Below are 20,685 nucleotides of genomic sequence, written 5' to 3'. Positions count from 1 at the left end.
ATATATGCATAAAGGGAGGGGAGTTCGATTATTTGTATGTGTGCGTGTGTGTATGTCATAAGAGAAATATATCTTTTTTTCAAAGACGGCAACGTTGTGCTTCTTCTCATTCAAATATCGTTGATTGTTATCGGCTGCTTGTTCAAGGGCTGCCACCGACTTTCTCCTACCACCTCGCGTTTCGCGATCGCGTGTCGGGTGTCGGGTGTCGGGTACCCGCCTTGCAATCCCCGAGGTGAGTACAGTCCCCCCCCCCCATCCCTGATTACGAGAGATTGACAGCCACGTAATGCAGTGCGTATGACGACGAAAACATTCAGAGAGTGTCCACCGACAGATTCGCGACGAAAGTTGTATCTTACGAAAGCCATTTCACGACAATTTCCAACTTTTTCCCTCAATAAATCAAACAATCTTCGATTTTTTATTCTAGTGATTTATAAACGTAGATATTTTTTATTTTATTTTATTTTTTTTTTTTTAATCCGCATAAATATTTTGTGTCGTAGTAAAGGCATTAGTTGTAATTACAAGAGTTGAAATAAAGGAAAAATAATTTTGAGAAATTTAGCGTTACAAGAGAAGTATTGTTGAGGAACTGTGACCTATATATATATATGTGTGTATATATATATAGAAGGGTTAATTAACCCTCTTATTACTCGGTTCGATAACTAAACTAAACTTGACCGTAGCCCACATCTCGCGATAAGAGGATAGGGGAAGCGCCGTTATTACATTATTATCGTGTGTGCAGACGCCGCGCCGTTCTTCCACGGACAAGAATAGATGCAGGCGGGCGCGATTGTTGCACGGTGAAACGAACACGATGTGGAAAAATAACACAACACACACACACATACTCATTCTATTATGCCGCGCGCGTACCTCTCGTGTCACCGCGATTCCCGCGTGTTAAAGCCGAGCCTACAACAAGCCAGTGCGCGCTTACCGAGGTGTCATAAGCCGCGCGGCTTATGTAATGAATTTTATGCTCACGTTACTAATCGCCTGTGTACATCTACACGAATCCGTTTCGTTCCACTCGCATGAGGTATAAACGATACCTGGACTCTGACTTTGCAATGACGTCACTCGAGTCACGTACGCATCTCTGTTTACCGCGAATATAATAGAACCGGATAAAATGAGAATCACGCGCGCACGCGTTGTCTTCGATTTCATACGTGACTGCGAAAGATGACTAATCATCCGTTTTTTTTTTTTTTTTTTTTTTTTTATAACGTTAATCATTTTTGACACAGAAAAATACGACCGCTTCAGCCATGACAATCGATAATTGTCTTAAACGTAATAATAATTAATTTATTGCTACATTGATTTTCCGAGATTTGCGGAACAACTAGGATGCACGTGCATATATTTACGCGATAAGATTAATAATCTAGTGAGATTGCGACAAGAATTTTCCGATAAACATTTTAATCGCGTCCTTCTACCATAATTATATCATTAAAACTGTATTAAGCGAGTAAGTTTCATTCAAACGCTCCAACGAACGTCGTTTATTGTTTTGTCATCGGAGTGTAATTTATCGCGATTAGCGCAATAATTATGGACGAACAAGAACGGAATTAAAATCGTTTGCAATCAATGATAGCGAGATTGTTTATGTACACGATACATATTACTTGAATTTATAATTTCTTATATACGAATGTGCATTGTAGCGCTTTGTTTAAAGCACAGTCGACAATTCGTCGTTACAAATGTCTGTAGATTTTTATGTACAAAAATTAAGCTCCTTTGAAAAAAGTGCTGCCTAGAACGAATCACACACGTGGCACGTACTTTGCTGAAATATTTGCTAGATATGTGATTGCAAAGTTTCATACGCACACACAAGTTTCAACATGACTCACATTGCATGGCACTTTTAGCTTCATCGATCGTATTATCTGTGCTATCCCCTCAACAAACGACACGCATTTTCCCGACCGAATAACATGAACGCGACGCGGATTGTATTCGCAGACATTCCAAGAAAAAAGTGAATAAAATGTGAAAAATTATATACGTTAAAACATAATAATCAATCAATTTTTTGCGCCGGCGAAACAAAATGTGGCAATTATTGTCACGTAAAAAGATACAATTTCTCGAATATTGAATGTAAAATTTTCTAGCAATGGCCGGATCTTTTTAACGTTTGAGGAAGGTTATGGCGAGACGTTGGCGATGACGCAAGAGCAGGGCAAGACATGGGCGGAGAGAAGAGGGCGAGAAAACGGAAGAAGGGAGACAGCACCCCGGCCCGGCACAGTTGCAGGACGAGGAGGGATATCGGAGGGCAACATCAGGAGAGGGAAGGGCAAGAGAGATAGAGACAAGCAGCACAGGAAAGAGGGTGTCGGGACAGAAATAACTCGCCGAGCTCTCGTGCATAAGCCTCGTGAGCAACCTTCGAAAACAAAGCGTTGCACGGCAAGGATACACGTGAAGCTCATCCTTTTTTTCCGATTCGATTCTAGTTTTAGCGCGTGCCATGTAACAGCCGCTTCATAGAAAAGACGCCTAGATATCGCCTTGAAATATCCCTGATTGCGCGAAAAATAATGACAGCAAATTCAATCTATTTATTGAAATTTTTCAATGTCTAGCTTTGGATGAAAAAATAAAATGTATAAAAAGGAAAGAAAGAGACAATATAACGCACATATCAAATCGATATCCGTGAAAAATTTCTTTATAGTTATCATAAAAATTTTTTAAAATTTAACTTTACACACATTTTGATAGTAATAATAATAATTCTTTAAACACAAAATGTGTGTATAAACGACAAATATATGTATATACATATATATATATATTAATTTTGCAATCGCAAATTTGAAAATCTTATGAGTAATCGCGGAAGAGGGAGTATTTTCAGGACAATATTCAAGGCAGTTGTTACATCAATGAGGAAAATTGCGCGGGCTCTCGATGTCGAGAGAAAATATATCGCGGTTAGTTTTCCGAGAAAAAGGGACACACACATACACATACACTTGTATGCTGATACGACGACACAGCGCAGACAGGCGTCAGGATACTGCTGCAGCCGCAACATTTCTATCGCGCGCTGCGGACATCCTGGATGTGCAACAGCCTGTCATATATAGAGTGTCATTAACCTTATGCATTGCGTTGGAAGAGAGAACCGATAACACTCGTTGCGTTTTATCCATCATATACCCCCGCGCTTTTGCGGATAAGATATTAAAATTCTTTAATATTATAATTTACAATTGGTAAAAAAGTGACGCGCGAGAGAGAAAACTTTCCTTGGCTTAAAATATCGAGAAAAAAAAAATAAATTTTGGAAGCTTCATCTCGCAAATCATTTTGCGATATTAATTACATGATCTAAAAGACTTGATTGTATATTTTTCGAAAAATAAAAATTAATTTCATAATGAGAATTTGTGCTAGATATCCTCAAATTGTCAAAAGTACGTTTAATTTCAGTTTATAAATTTTAAGAAGAGAGAGAGGGGGAAGGGGGGAGAGATCTTATTTCTCAATTTCTCCGGGCGGATAATTGTCAAATTCCTGCAGTTAATGTATTATAATTAATGTCAATCTTGACTAGAAGCAAAAGAAAGTTTCGATAAGTAAATAAAAAACGTTTCCTGTTTCCGCGCAATCGCGACAGCGACAGCAATCGCGGCTGCTCCAATTCTAGGATAACACCATCATTGTCGTCGGCGCGAGATTCGCGTGATTGTGCACACCGGTAATGTGCATCAGAGATATACGTGACACGAGGAGCGGCGAGAGAGAAGCGAGGCGATTTCTTGCCGAGACGAGGCGGCTCGTCGTCGTCGCTGCCTCCTCCTCTCTGGTAACACGGTACCAGTAGAGCGACGAAGGGGAGCTAACGGTGTTCTGCCCTCGATAGCCGCGCTATTGTGAAACTATATATTATGACAGAGGATCCGTCGCGTGTACCGCTTCTTCACGACGACACACTTACGGCGTCGCGTCGCGTCGCATCTCGCGTCGTCGTCTCGCCTTACGACCGCTTCGCTTCTTCCTCCCTTCATTTCTACCTCTCCTTCTCTCACTACTCCTCCTCGATGTAGTTGTGCATTATTCTATTCATCGTACAACAATTTGCGTCGGAAATTGTCGCCCCGCCCGCTCTCATCTGTCTCATCTTTTCCTTCGCTTTTTATCCGACGAGCTGCTCTTCGCAAACCATTCAGAGAATGCTCGAACCAGAGCACCGAATCAAACGAACAATAATCGCAAGATAATTTTGTCATTTCAAGATAGATATAGATTAGCAAGCTATTACTCAAAATATGTATAATATCGAGCTTTTCTAACTTGGCGATTGACTTGACATTTTACAATGTGCATCAGATATTTATAAAATATTACTGACCTAAAAAATACATATGTGTAAAAATATACATATAATACAGAATTAAAATTTTAAAAAATTATATATATAATAGTTCTCTTATTATGCCAAAAAAAAATTTTCAGATTCAGATATAGACATGACGAGAGATATGCAATTCCAAATTATTTAATTTTTTTATAGTAACCAGAAAATTTAAATACATATTATTCTACGATAAAAAAATCTCCGCGAGATGTATAGATTTTATTTATCATTATTTTTATTTTTATTTGTAAAAGACCTATTAAGACGTATTAATTTTAATTCGGAAAAATCGCGGTTAATAATCGACTTATCTATAAGGAATGCGATGATCCAATTTGTGTAGATTATTTTCTTCCAACGTTCTGCAATTGCAACGATTCTTTTATATGCAAATACCATGAAGCGTTGCACCGCAAATGTGCAATCGCATTTTACGATGCTTGTTCTCAATTGTTATCTTTGTTCGCGGTATCTCGTATCAAAAATTGTATCTCGATATCAAAAATTTCGCAATAAAAAATTATGACTTACTTAAATAAAATAACGTCGAGAGATGATTCAGTAATAATAAAGAGATGCAAATCTTTCCTTAAAATCTCGTCTTTTTTCGAGCATTTTCTCTTTCAATGCTAAAAGTTTGAAAATTGATTTCGAATGCTATACAAATAGTGTATATAAATTACACGTACAGAGAGAGAGAGAGAGAGAGAGAGAGAGAGAGAGAGAGAGAGAGAGAGAGAGAGAGAGAGAGAGAGAGAGAAATACAATGCTACACAAATTATAATAAGAGGTAAAAATGTTCAAATACGGTTTAAACCGACAAATACAATCTGCGATTAATGTTTAATTATCTCGCTTTTACGATACGAGATTTTGAGAAACTGGTTTAATTTGATCTCATTCGTGTCAAAAGGATCTAAATTAGAAGAGCATTTCCCGTTATGCTGCGTCACGAAACGTAACACGAGACAAACACCCGATTATTTTGCATCTCGTAACATATTCCAGTGCACAATGCGCCTTTTCCCCCAATCTTATACGCGCAAAGGATACAAAGACGGCCGCACAATGATCGACGGATGCAGGAGAAATCGATCGAACGCGAACAAACCCGCTAGATCTTTTTTAGGGCATCCGGTTTAAAGTTTATTATTGAAGAAAAAAGAAGCACCGTTTTTCTCTCTAAATATAAAGGTCTTTAAAATCGATCGAGAAATTTTCCTCGATGCCTCGATCGATTGTGCGTCTACATTCTTTTTTGGGCGATGCATTCTTTTTGATGCAACGAATCTCTAGATTCTCCCAACATATAAAGCACGAAAAAAATCTCTCGCAACAAGTAAGACGAAAATAATCGGCAATTGATTCCGCAATGTGTGACTTATTTTCACACGAACGAGTAATATTCGGATTCTTATATAATATTTTGCGTCAAAAATTAAAAGACCAAACATAATATCTGAGAAATTAATTTGGTAATTATAAAGTCATGAAAAAGATGTGTGTGAAGCTTATTACCGTTATAGAAATGTTATAAAATAAACAATTACTCACTCACCGATACGTGCAATAGCGGAGTTGTAGTACACAGCACTCTCGGGCCTCCTCTTCCTCTCTTGGTCCTTCGTAGCATTCACGGACACTCGCGAAAACACGAATAATTTCGATCGCCCGACACTTTACACGGCACTCTCGACACGACGCGTGAATCGCAATGCTATACCTGTAACAAATAAAATACATACATATATTAGAATAATCTTATTATTTCGCATTATAACATATACAATATAAATATGTAAGCTAGAATTAACGACAGATAATAAATAGATAAATAAATTTAATTAAATAATTTAATAAAATAATATCAATTTTTTCTCATTTGTGATCGATATTTATTTAAAGACGAATCGTGTAAGAAAACGACAAGCGCGTTGAAATAAAATACAATAATTAGCAGAAAATATAGATTTATAAAACACCAGCTATGAGATAAAATCAATTTTTTTTAATCAAACGTCTATGAGAGAATAAGGCTAAATACGACAAATGTACGGAGGGTCGAGGTAGTCGATAAATTAGCGCAGATTCGAAAACAGGGAATTAATTGGACGGTCGTTGGCCGAGGAGAGGAAATACGCGGCGGTTGATAATTAGATTGCGCCGCTAGCATTTCGTCGGAAATGAGATTATCTCGTAACGAAGAATAAATCAGCAGATTGGCCGTACGCAAATAATTGGCCGACGAGTCGCGTCGAGAGAGATGGGTTGTACAGTTGCAGATTATCAAGTTTTATCTTTGTACAATGGCATTAGAACGAGCAGCAGCGAGAGATTTCGATATCGAATATAAAAGAGAAAGAGAGGGGGAGAAGAAGAGATCGCGAAATTATTATGCCTCTTTCGTTTCGACAAGCAACGAGCGTTACTCAAAGTAAGAGAAATCAGCAAAAAAAATAGATATAAAATTAAATCGCAGACATGATTTCTATGATTTCTATTCGATAATCTCTTTCCACACAGAAAACTCGCACAGTTTGTAATCGTATAGCGTTACAACAATTTATACTATAATATTTTATACGTTACTCTATTGCGATAAGGTATATTTTGATGTTGTATATCGGCTTTAACAGGATCTAGCCCGGTCCCAGTGAGAGTGAGAGAGAGAGAGAGAGAGAGAGAGAGAGAGAGAGAGAGAGAGAGAGAGAGAGAGAGAGAGAGAGAGAGAGAGAGAGAGAGAGAGAGAGAGAGAGAGAGAGAGAGAGAGAGAGAGAGAGAGAGAGAGAGAGAGAGAGAGAGAGAGAGAGAGAGAGAGAGAGAGAGAGAGAAATAATATATAGCTAATATATTTGTGTTATGTAACGGACGACCTCGAACTCGGTCGAGTTTGCTATACACGTGCTTGGTTGACCTACTTTTCCGATTCCAAAAGCTCTCTTCGCGCTTGCGCGCGCGATCTCCGTTTGCTGGAATTGCGAAACTTTCGAAAAAAAAAAATCTCTGTCGGTCTTCTCGTCAATTAAACACGTGCGATTTTATTATACGAAAAAGATCCGCTGGCATGCGTTTCGCGCTCAAGTTTTCAAAAATATATAACACATTTGGATATTTTTTTATAAATTATATAGTTAAATAAATAAAAAATATTTATATTACATCGCATCTATTCAACATTTTCATTGTATAAATGTGTGAATAGGTTTTTTTTATTTATTTCAATTTAATTATTCATTTTGTACACATGTTTTATAAATGGTACTATAATAAGAGATAATGATTGAAGAGAATTAATTCATCGTGCAACGTGACTCGCGATAAGACGCAGCGCACTCTGCATCACTGCTGCAGGAATGCAAATGATAAAAGCGAGTATTTCCGGTGTCGCAAAATATCGGTGGTTAAACGAGGCACACGAGACGCGCATGTACCGATAAGCGATCGTTGGTGAAAAATAGACGATAAGTATGTCCCCGTGCGGGACGGTTTAATATCTTGTCTTTTATCCCGACAAATCTTATCTGTATTCAAGCGAGCCGCTCGCTTGTTCGAAAATTGTTCATATTTTATTTTTTTAAGCGAGCGAAACTTGTTATTGTTATTAATATTGAGATAAAAAATCTGCTTTAATCTAATAGTGTAATATTAACGAAGATATGTAATATAACGAATCATCAATTATTTCAATGAAAGAATAGTGGAATAAAATAAGACTCACTAATCCTATACATGTGTGTGTGTGTGTGTGTGTGTGTGTGTGTGTGTGTGTGTGTGTGTGTGTGTGTGTGTGTAATAAAAATTGGAGACACAATGACAATTATTCATAAAACATATTAAACCTCACGAATTATTTGGTGTATATTGAAAAATAGTTTTTAGGACATGTGTACTTTGAATTAAAATGCGAGGATCGCTTCTCATTCCAAAGATATGTAACGTTTTAAAATACAACAATTTTTATCCAGTTTAAAAGTTCAATATCCCGCGCACGCGTATTTTCTGCATAAAATAAGTCAAGATTAACCCCCTCCCCTCTCTCTGGATTATTCTCCATTCTCTGTGTAAAACGAAATTCAGTTTTATTTTATTTCGAAAATACGACAGTGTCTTAATTTATTCTTAAAGTTCAAGCTAAAACGTTCATCATATATGTAATGTACGTACTTATCGAGGTACTTATATAAACTGACGTATGTACTTAAATATAACAGATGTAAAAAAAAAAAGATAGCACAAACAATACGTTTGAAATGATGAAAGGATTATTCATAATCGAGCATAAAATAGCGATATATTTTAAAGCATTATAAATCCAAAAGCGACCGCAATATAATTCAAAGCGCATGTGATTCAGAAATCTACTTACTCAATGATGTATGTACATGTGTGAAAATTAAAAAAGCAATCTGAGATGTAAATTTTTATAAATAATTACCAAGATATGTTCATTTTAATATGTAAAACTATCTAACTGCACGTGTAAAAAAATATAGAAAATATATAAAAAAAAAATTATGTACCTAATAAACATATATGACCAAAAGATAATTATTATTGAGAATTGATTAAATAAATAAAAAAATTAAAGAATATGTATATTATGTATGCATATACATATATAGCAAACAGATTTACTCATCAATCGCTATTTGTCCTCTCAGCATGTTTCCAATTGTGTCAATTAATCCCTTTTCCTTGGCACAGATGGACACTCGTCGGAGGACGTAATCCATTTTCCTTGGGAATGGATAGACACTCACTCGCGAAAAAACATGCACGATAGAAATTCGACACTCCCGACATTTGTCAATATTTGCGCGATACAAATTCGACACTCCCGACAAAATATATAATTATTAATATACATATACGTTTTGATTCAACTTGCGAAAAAAATTAATGACGCAATATATATATATATTAATTGCACATTTTAAGTAACACGCCAAAATTTTACATATTCATAAATGATTAAGTTCAAAATTTTACAATACTGCGCGTGTGTCTGTACAAGAAATATGTATCCCGAACGAAGAGTTGTATGTATACTTAACCTAACCTAACCTAACCTGTTGCTCTATCTCTATTAGATGATCGAACGATCGCAAGATGGGGAAATTCTTTTATATGCATATATATGTATGTGATCGCGAATCTCTCCAATAATGCTTATCTCATTGCCAGCTCATTCGATTATGACGATCCTTCGTATATCAACTCGAAGGAAGAAGAAAGGAAGCAGGAGGAGGTAAGAAGAAAGTCTCGGTTGCGCCTCGCGAATCGTCAAATTCCAGGAATCGATTTACCGAACGAATAACAAAACACGTACACGTATTAAATTTTAGAAATGAAATCGTCCGTCGAAATATTTCGTACTATCGACAATTTATCGCGTTATATTGGACGAATATAAAGACGTACATATACAATACATATATATACAAGCCACACACGGATTTTATTAGGACGCAACGCGCCGGAACACACACTACTTTACTTGGCAGCGAGTATCGTGTATCGTGTATCGTGCCAGTCGTGCCACGCACTCTTATCTTAGCTCGCTCGATAGACTATTGGCCCTTCAAAGTCAGCACGAAGTGGGAAAAGGAGGGGGGAAGAGCAACAACTTCGGTAGCCTCGCGAGTCGTCAAATTCCCGGAATCCAGCCGAGCGACGAAAAGTACATACGCATATACACATATTCACATATTGTGTATTACATTGTACATTCTGTTAGATTTTAGAAAGAATATATTACCAGTCGAAATATTCTTTACATTCTCGACATTATACGTGTAGTTATATCCATACGACGAATAAATATGTATATTGCACAACTATTTTTGCAAATTTAAAATTTAATGAGAAGAGAAATAATAATTGTTTTCAATTTTAAAAACAATTTTGTACGAAAAAATATTAGTCGTTACTGACCATTAGCGACATAATTGCGTGATTTTATTTGTATTTACAATTAAATAGTGGTGAATTTAATAAAAGAGAAACAATAATTTTCACGATTTTAGAAACAATTTCACTCATCGGATTATTCGAGACTGATTTTAATACACTCTCTACGTATTAAATTCGCGATAAATAGATATCTATAAATAAGGATGTCTATTATTTGTGTGTAGGTGGAAAATTTTACGACGATTTGCAACGATTCGCGACTACTTTACGTACAGAAATAACCTCTCTCGATGAATATTTATAGTACTCGAATCACGAGAGAATATAACATATTATTATATATTACATCTCGACAAATAAATAAGTATACCGGTATAATTGCTCGATGATTATTTCTAGGTGGCTGAAATTTCTGAGATGAAAACTAATAATTGTTACAAGTGTTTCGCAAAGAATTTTGTATTGCATCCAACAAATTTCGATACGTTTTGAATGTAACGCGATTGTGATATATTTTAAGAAACCAGTACGCGTAAGAATAATTGCGCAATGATTCGTTGGCACACACTTACTTGTGAGAGTTTATTAAATCTAGCAGAGCAAGAACTTTCTGCGCCATATTAAGAGGTTAATGCGATATCTGCGTTCGACACTTTACTCGCAAGACTCACCTTTACATCTTATTATATTCGGTATCACGATAAATGTAAATGACGCGGCTATCTCACCCACACTTATTTCGATATTTTCGACACTTATTTACACTCGCGACGCGTATTCGGTGAGTAAAAAAATCGCGAAGATCGCGGAACATGTTTTTGGGCGCGAAACGAAAACGACTGTGGCGCGACAGCGCGAGCAACGGCGGGTGCGGGATCTAATTATAAGGACTCGTGTCCATCGTCTTTAAGTCGCGCTTACAATCGCGCGACGCGACGCGACGCGACCTGACTTAACCCGACGCCACGCTTTAAATGTCGCATTATATTCACAATTTATATATATTTATTCAAAGATGATAAAACCTTTGCAATATACATCTGAATACTTGTCGGCGAAGACGGTGGTTCAAAATCGATTATCTAACAAGGCTCTGATTGTGAGACTGCGGAATAGAGAATGCGGGTTCTCGCGATATAAATAATTGCGCGATGATTATTGATACATACTTGTACAGGATTTGGTCGCAAATCTAACGGTAAGGACTTTCGACGTCATATTGATTGTGAGAGTATTTTAATAATCTGCGGTACGACGACTCGACACATACTTTACGTCTCATTACACTCGTATCACAATAAATATAAATGACGCGGCGATTGCACTACACTTATTTCGACATTTTCGAATCCTTATTTACATACTCGCGGTACGTATTCGATGAGTAAAAAGTCGCGAGAATCGCAGAGGGTATTACGGCACGTCTATAGCGTCTACCCCGTTTGCGCGCGAAACGGAAACGACTGTGGACTGTGGCGCGAGCAGCGACAACGGGCAAAGAAAACGGGCGTGGAATATATAATTATAAAGACTCGTGTCTATCATTTTTAAGATCGCGCTTATAATCGCACGACGCGACGCTCCGAAAATGCTGCATTTACATTCATTTATATTCACAATTCATCCAGAGATGATGAAAACTTTACTATATCTGAACACTTGTTGGCGAGGTCGGTGATTCAAAGTCAATTAATTAAACAAGATTTCGAAACTGCAAACAGAGAATGCGGTTCTCACGCTGTCCAACATGAAAAAAAAAAAAAAACATCGCAACGAGTCAATCCATGAAAAGTATGGAAACGTCACGCAAAAATACAGCCGATAATGGTAAGAGTATAAATAGCTTGAATAACCAACGACGATGATGATGATGATGATGCCTATATGATCGAGGTAAGAAATAAATAATAAGAAGCGCATCCATTGCCTTTCGAATTACGCGACTGTCTTATTACTTCCTATGATAGATTCAAATATTTAATTTATACGCATGTCATCAATATCATCACTGTAGCTTTTTTAATGATTGATAAATATTTCGTCAGAAAAAAAATAATTATAAAAAGAGAATTTTTGCGCATTTAGTCAAATTAAAACTTTGTTAATTTTATTGCAGAAGGTTAAATCTCATAGAAATAACTCAAATTACATCCAAGATGTTAAAGTCAAAAATACATAATAAAAAGAACGCGAATCGTTGATGCTGCGCTTATGGATTACGAAGAAAGAAAGGGGCATCTCGATGCGATCACGTATAGCCAAGAGAAACAAAAAGAGGAGCTGTTTTATTTAGATTTTTAGCAAGCTGCACGCGTGCAGTAGCGATATGTATACATTGCCGAGTAGCTGCAAAAGCTACTTTCTCCAGTGGTTTAAGATTTCCTGTCTCTAATACGTGAGTATTGATTATATGCTCAAGTTACACCGAAATTACGTTCAAGTCGATTAAGTTGTTGGTCGAGCGAATAGAAAAAGCCTTTTCAATTTCGTATTCCAGTAATCTTTCGTAATCGATTAATTAACGATACATCAATCAATCAAATCAATTTCTTCTTCATGAGAATAGATTACATTATGAAAAATAAATGCAAGTAAAAAATAGTAATAGTTTAAGAATTGATTGTTGCTGCAACTTTCATAAATAAAAAAAATTTCATTAAAGTCTACCAGATATTTGTTTTCTTCAACATTTTAATATATTTAAAAATTAACTTTATCCCTTTATAAAAAAATTTCAAAAGATAAAATTACTGTAAAATTGCAAAGTCAACTTGGATTAAAAACAACTTGTCGACTTGGAAAACTGTTATAGAAAACTCTTGTTACGATTCGTCCGCAACGCTGCAAAAATAAACTCGCTTGCATAAAGATATGCATACGATGGCGACATTACTGAATCGTAGATAAAAAGCAGCAGGGGCGTGAACGCGTCAACGATCAAATCATTGCTTTGACCTCTCACCTCTTGTACCGCTGCAGCGGAATCAAAATGTCATTCATATCTTAACTCTTCCTCTCTCCGCGTGTCGTTACACAGTTACTTCGCAATTCATTAAACAATTTTAAATGACATTTAATGCACAAATTAAAACGAGATATTTCCAAGTTGAAGCAAAGCCATAAACTTTTAATGCATCTCGCGCGATTCTCTTCTTCCTCTTTTCCTTCCTGCATCATTGTTCCACCAACTTTATGCAAAAGCTTCATCTCAAAGAGATGTAAGAGTTATCGCACCGTGCTGACCCATGCCGGAATGAAATAATCTCATCGAGATAATTCATTATCGATACACGATAGCGGTATTACAACAATTGAACAATTTAGCAGTTATGCGCTCTCGGCAAATTTTTATATTTACCACGATGCACACACAAAATAGAGAGAGAGAGAGGGAGGGAGATTCGCTCCAATAACGTTTTCCTCCTTCAATTACTTCGCGTGATAAAATTTCGCTCTTGTTTTTATTTCGCGAATCGACAATTGTAAAGACAAGGGATTAATTTTTTTCGCTAAGGACAAATGTCGACCTGTCCTTGTCCTTAGACACCGAAATCAAGGGCTTCCTGCAACGCAATCTCCATTCGCAATCGATCTCATCCCCTTCCTTTTCTCTCTCTCCTCCACCGTCTCTCGTCGCAATCTCAAATGGGTCGACCGGTACACACGCACACGTAACGGCACATCGTCTTTTTATCGTACATTTCACCTTTCTACTTTACAATCAGGCACTTTCATATTGCTTTCACTTGGCGGATGAAAGTACCGTCCGCGAGCCAAGTAGGTTCCCGTCTTTTATACAGAGTGAACGAAATAGAGCATCTCTCTTGATTCATCGAATATTCCATATAATGGAAACAAATTATAAAAAATAAAAAGACAATACAAATACTTTATTTATATCTCTTTGCCACTTTTATCGCCGACAACCTTTATTTAGAGCAAAATAATTAATTGCTGATTAATTGTCGCTTTCCAATATACATTTTAACTTTAAAAATTTTGGATTTCTCGCACATAGAACTCGAGAAAATCGCCGATTTTTTAGAATCTTGCGGTGTTACTCGTCTGATGGAATCGTTATTTTTCGGGCACCCAGTGCAAATTACCGATGTACGTCGCTGTCTGTCAATATTTTCATATTTGAAATTTGGAATCCCCCCAATGAACCCGATCGGATCTGGTCAGGAATCTTAAGCTTTATACAACCGCGCGATTGATGCCTCGCTTTAATTATTACGCACGGGACACCGTACACATTAATTATACGGCGACGAGAATCGGATTAATCTCCAGGCTGATGAAGATGCAAATGAGAAAAAATCAAATTTCCCCTTTATATATATCTTATATATAATTTTTTGCGTCAATGACAAATTTTTTTCTCATTTGTCATGAAATTTAGGAAGCGAGGAGGAAGGAGATGAGAAATAATTATATTTACATATATATAAGTATATATCAAAGAATTCACATAAGGGATAATGTTTCATCATTTGTTTAATTTGTTTCTTAATTAACGAATGGTGCAATCGACGTCAATTACGTTAATTGTATCATTTATATATCTCGATGATTATCGCGAATAATTAAAAGTATCTTACATTAAAGAGCCTCGCTTTCAGACTCGTGCGTTCCAGAAACTCCGCTTTGAGAGATTCTCTTCCACACATTTCTCCGAGTGAATTAGAAAATACAAAATTTCAACGACGAAACATTCGGACATTAAAGAAACGGAATCGAGTTTGCCGACAACTATCGGAAACGTTTGCACGTGCAATCCCGATTACACAGCGACGTCGTTACTATTACTTTAACAGTTACACTTTCTCCTCGACGTCTTCCACATAGTCTCGACGTAGTTAAGGAGAGAGCAAATCGCACCGAGGAAATGATTGTTGTTGAACGAGACGTCATTTGAAATATGCGCTCTCTCTCCCGCGCTATATGTATATTAATAATCTAATCAACGTATACCGTGATAAAATAGAGAAAAGGAGAAACGCTCTTAGATAATATTAATATTTCATAACTCGAGCACCGCTGTTTCGTTTCTTTCTGGCGAATAGCCGTGTCGGTATTTCCCCTCCCCCCCCCCTTATTTTTAATCAGCCGCACATGTAGCCGTGAAAAAAACAGAGAGTTAGATGATTATCGGTAGATCGGTAGATCATCACAAAAAGTAAACCGAGACATACATTTAATGTTACGCGAATGCAACTACTTTTATATACATATTATTTGTTCATTTGCGTATATTACTATATTGCAAGTATGATATATCTCTTGGTAATGTACTAACGATATTTGAAAACATGTCATTACGGCTGCATTTCGCGGATGTACGAAATGTATATGTATAGTAGCCGCTTCATCTTGCAATTGACACGTGCGCGCGTGCGTGCGTGTGCGCTACTAATTGAGAGTCGATCGAACAGTTTTATCCGGAAGAAAGAAAACCGGTCAGACACCAAGATTTCGAAATCTCGTCGAGAAAAGCCCGTCTCGAGATCGAGATACGGAGGTCCCGCCGCGGCCTTGCCGCGTTAAAGATAAGGAAGGTGATTGGCCGCACCGCTCGCTTGCGACTTTCCTTAAGCGCTATAAGGACGTGTACTAACAATATGTAGCTCTGACAATCTCATTGTATAAAGAAAATATTAATGAATGAAAGCCTCGTCTTATCTTTCATAGTTGTAGTAAGTAGAGTGCGTGACTGTGAGAAAATTTATCTATTTATGAAATATTATAAAAAATGGTATTTATAAAGTTAACGATTCAATTATTTTCTTGACACGATTTATGTTGATAAATTTATTCACTTCTCACAATCAGTAAGCTCTCAATAGAGCGTCTTAAAAAGATCGGATATTCGTTCTTAGGATTTAATTATGTATGCAATTCGCTCAACACGATCGCGTTTAATTACCGTCGCGGCGATTTCGCTCGTATATAACGAGCAGCGGCGTGAAGCATTTTCTCGCTTATGGGGAGAAGAGGGAAGGAGAACGTCGATTGTTTTCCGCGGGGAGAGCAGATTTAATTATTACTTATTACCGTCGCCGAGACTTGGATCGAAATGACACACCGCAGTCGCTAATGACTTGGCGCTCTCGCGATCAAACGCACTTTTACACGAAAACAAAAACGTGGCGGAAAAAGAGAGAGCAAAAGAGATGGAAAAAACTATATAATTTATCTAGCATTTTAATATTCTTTTTCAATATTCAATTTCTTTTTCGCCAAATGCGCGGAGGCGCAGACTTATCGTTACAAGCGCATGGCTATCGCTCGTTAAAAACAAGTATTCCCAAAGGATATTTCTTTTTTTCTTTCGAAACTATTACGCTTGACAATTCTTTGAAGATTATGCACGCGCAGTGATAATAAACATATGCGTCTGCGTCAGCGACAACTTCCAGGTATGACTTGTATAGTTTGGTATATCCTTTTCTAAAAAAGATATGTAAAGATACTCGCATATATCGAAGTTTATTGTTGTCGCTTTTCCGCGATGCTCATTGGCTATCAAGATTCGCGTTGCGTGTTATATTTCTCGTAGCATCGAAATGTCATCGCGAGGGTAACAGTTTGACAGTTTGTTCAAAATAAAATTAAATAAAATAATATTATGTTTTAAATGATATTTTATTATACTTTAAACTCGATTAATATTATATATTTGACAGTTATCAGCCGATTTCTGCCAAAAAATATTAATCGTGAATAAAGTATTAGGTATAACGTATTATATTACTTACAAAATATTATTATTTTAATTATAATAATATGTTGTAAGTAAATAATATAATATGTTATAATATATACTTTGTCCGCGATTAATTTTTTGACAGAAATCAGCTGATAACTGTCAAAAATATTAATCAAATTTAAAGTATTATAAAACATATTTTATTTAAAACATATTATTATTTTATTTTATTTTATTTTGGATAAACTGTCAAACTGCTAACCCTCGCGACAGTCTCTCGATGCTATATGAATATAACGCACAACGCAAATCGAAACAGCTAATCAACATCGCGAAAAAGAAGCAATACTTAATATTTAATACTTGCGACAATCGATTTAACATGCCTTTTTTAGAAAGGGACTAGAACAACACAAGCGCAATTCCTCGATTCTATGTTAAAAAGAATGATACAGAAATCAGCTGATAACTGTCAAAAAATATTAATCGAGTTTAAAGTACCATAACATTTTATTTAAAACATATTACTATTTTAATATTTTTAACATATTATTATTTTAAAATTAATTTAATTTAATTAGTAAATTAATTTAATTTAATTAGTAAATTAATAATCAGCTGATTAAAGCGTTAATTTAATTAGTAAATTAACGCTTTAATCAGCTGATGTATGTCAAAAAATATTAATAAAGCGTTAATTTGCTAATTAAATTTTAAAATAATAATATGTTAAAAATATTAAAATAGTAATATGTTGTAAATAATATGTTATAATTTATAATGCCTCTGCGATTAATATTTTTTGACAGAAATCAGCTAATAACTGTCAAAAATTGTAATCGAGTTTAAAGAATTATAACATATTATTTAAAACATATTATTATTTTAATGTTTATAATATAACATTTAAAATACTGTAACCTTTTATTTAAAACATATTATTTTATAATTTTTATTATAAACTATTATTTAAAAATTTAATTAACAAATTAATGTTTTAATCAGCTGATTTCTGTCAAAAAAAATTAATCAAGTTTAAACAAACTCTATATAAAAATTCTTTTTTATATAAAATCGAGGAATGGCGCGCGCGTAGCGTGCCATGTGGTGACCTAGTAATATCAAAAAATTACGATCACGGATTTATTTCTTAGAAAAATTATCGCAAATGTTCCAAATTATCACGAACTAGAACATTTAACGATTTCGTCTTTTTCGGTAGATAAAATGCGGATCTTTCGATAACTAACTATAAGATAAATATTTTCTAGATGGCTAATAAATTCTAAAATTAGACAAAAACGTCATATTTAGTTCAAGCAGACTTCGATTTCAATAAATTATGTTATAAAAATATCGAAGAAATATTACACACACTTTCGAGCGGAAAAAAATAGAAATTTGACTGTAAAATGCTTCAAATCGTTAAAAAAATTTTTTAAACATTTATTTTTAATTATAATTATTAATTACCTATACATTACTTTAAAAAACTAATTATTAAATAAAAATATTCTATCATATTTGATTGAGGTTTGAAACTTTCTTTGAGAGCATTCTTGGAGATTTGATATTGTACATCAACAACTTTTCTATACAAAACCATTTTGTTTTATTTTTTAATTTTCAGTATATATTTAAATATTGCATTGTGTTTTTGCGAATTTTTCGGGACCAAACAGAAATTATTTTGTTTCTAGAGTAAACCATTTCATAATAGCACAATATATTTTAATATTTATTTTAATATATAACACAGAAATAATCGCCAGAAAGTTTTAATCGTGTTCATGAATATGTAAATGTACACGAACAAAAAAAAACGAGAATATATTTAACACTTTTATTTGCTTGTCATATATTTTTTAGTTTTTTATTTTAAAGAAAATTATGTATTTCATTGTTTTAACGAAAAAGTTAACATATATTTTCTTAAATCTTTTTTATATAAAGTTAACGTATAATTTCTTAATTCCTTTATTGGAATTGCGCTCAATTTAATTTCTGGCGATTAATCTACATATACAGGTATAATGTTATACATATATGTATACATGCAATACACTCACCGATACAGTGCGGAGCTCTATAGTACAAAGCGTTGATCTTCTATAAGATATAAAATACACAAATTATATGTATAGGTATATTATACAAAATAAAAATTTAAACAATAAATTTATATAAATTATATATATGTATAATGTATATATATATATATATATATATATATTATATAAATTATATATTTATATTTTTATATATTTTATTTACATATTTATATAATATTATATAAATTTCTTTTAATTATAATCTGCTTACCGCATGGTTGCTCTGCCGTTGCCCGATGCCACCCCGGGCCTCCTCCTCGTAGAAGTTTCGAAACACTCGCGTTACTTTTTTTCGTTCCCGACGCGCGGCGACGCCTGGATTTTAGATATTACATTTTCGACGCGTTCCGGTAAAACGCGAGAATCGCGAGAGCTTATTCGCGCGCGAATAAAACCGATGCTCTGTTTTCGCGTCGCCGCTTTTTTCAAGGCCCTCTTATCGGAAGGCCTCATCGAACGACGATGATGCGGCGACTCCCCCGCGACGCAACCAGGAGTCGCCGATATTCCAAGAAATGAGCACTATATTTCACTATGTTCTATATTTCACAATTCAACGTAGAAATCGACATGGAAATCGCGGATCGAGGATGCCGAAAAACTCCGGAAATTCTAGTCGAAAACGCAGCAGGTAATTCGATCCGCCCGTGTACATGGACTCGGGTACATACATGTAATGGCGTCGTTCGCGTAACGGACTCGCCCGTGCAATCGCGATCACGATGTCGGTAGACGATTTCGGTGCGCGAGGCGATCAGATTTATACGATAATTAAGCACGTACAAACACTAAACTCACACTCGTACTGTCGCGGACCGGCGATGAGCGCGCAAACGTTCATCACGAACCGAAAATGCATCTAACAACACCAGTACTGACTGCAACCTGCAACTGCCAGTAACGAAACGCGCAACACGTCACAAGATCGCCAAGTTCACAGTGGTGGGGATTGCCCGGGCCGCTGCGCCGAGCTCCGAGCCGAGCCGAGCCGAGCCGAGCCGAGCCGAACCACTATACCGACTTTGCGACCTTGGCGTCCCGTAACTGGCACAAGTCTGTCTGTTAGATTAATTTTCGAGTGTTCGTGATCAACGTTTGCACATTCATCGCCGGCCCGCGACAATACGAGTGCGAGTTTAGTGTTTTTACTTTTTACTTTTTAGTTTAGAGTTTAGTACTTTTACAAATCGTGTAATCGACATCACACATCGCACGGACGTGTAATTTCGCGACGCGATCGGATTTATACGATAATTAAGCACGCAAAAACACTAAACTCGCACTCGTACTGTCGCAGACCGGCGATGAGCGTACAACGTCGATCGTGAACAACCGGAAATACACCTAAAAACAGCAGTACTGGTGCAAGACTGGTACTGCCAGTTACGGGACGCGAAGCACGCCAAGGTTGCACTCGAAATGGCGGCGGTCGCGGCGTACGGCGCACGTCCGAGCTCGGCTCAGCGCCCCCCACCACTGTGAACTTGGCGATGTTGTCGTGACGTGTTCCGCATTTGCGCATTCAGTACTCTGCGTTGATACCACTGCTT

General features: G+C 36.0%; 1 protein-coding gene across 6 annotated transcripts in view; it reads right to left on the bottom strand.

Moving 5' to 3' along the window:
• LOC145945730 (uncharacterized) overlaps nt 1-20,008 on the bottom strand; it is a 262,355-nt gene extending 242,347 nt beyond the window's left edge. For 3 of the 6 annotated variants that reach the window (XM_083054898.1, XM_083054896.1, XM_083054897.1), the window contains exons 1-2: nt 9,038-10,199; nt 5,961-6,125 (exon numbers count right to left, since the gene is read on the bottom strand). In XM_083054898.1, the coding sequence (XP_082911024.1) occupies nt 5,961-6,035 (75 nt within the window). In that variant the 5' untranslated portion in view covers nt 6,036-6,125; nt 9,038-10,199. Of the gene's footprint in view, nt 1-5,960; nt 6,126-9,037; nt 10,200-10,887; nt 10,903-19,093; nt 19,134-19,346 lie in introns of those variants that run through there. The other 3 variants (XM_083054894.1, XM_083054893.1, XM_083054895.1) reach the window with 3 other exon arrangements.
• Nucleotides 20,009-20,685: the final 677 nt, after the last annotated feature.

This window comes from Prenolepis imparis, unplaced genomic scaffold, assembly GCF_030444845.1.
Source record: "Prenolepis imparis isolate NDT839.2.m4 unplaced genomic scaffold, iyPreImpa1.0 SCAF_14, whole genome shotgun sequence".
Lineage (NCBI taxonomy): Eukaryota > Metazoa > Arthropoda > Insecta > Hymenoptera > Formicidae > Prenolepis > Prenolepis imparis.
Note: the sequence above shows the minus strand (reverse complement) of the source record. Positions and strands in the feature narration are given on the sequence as shown.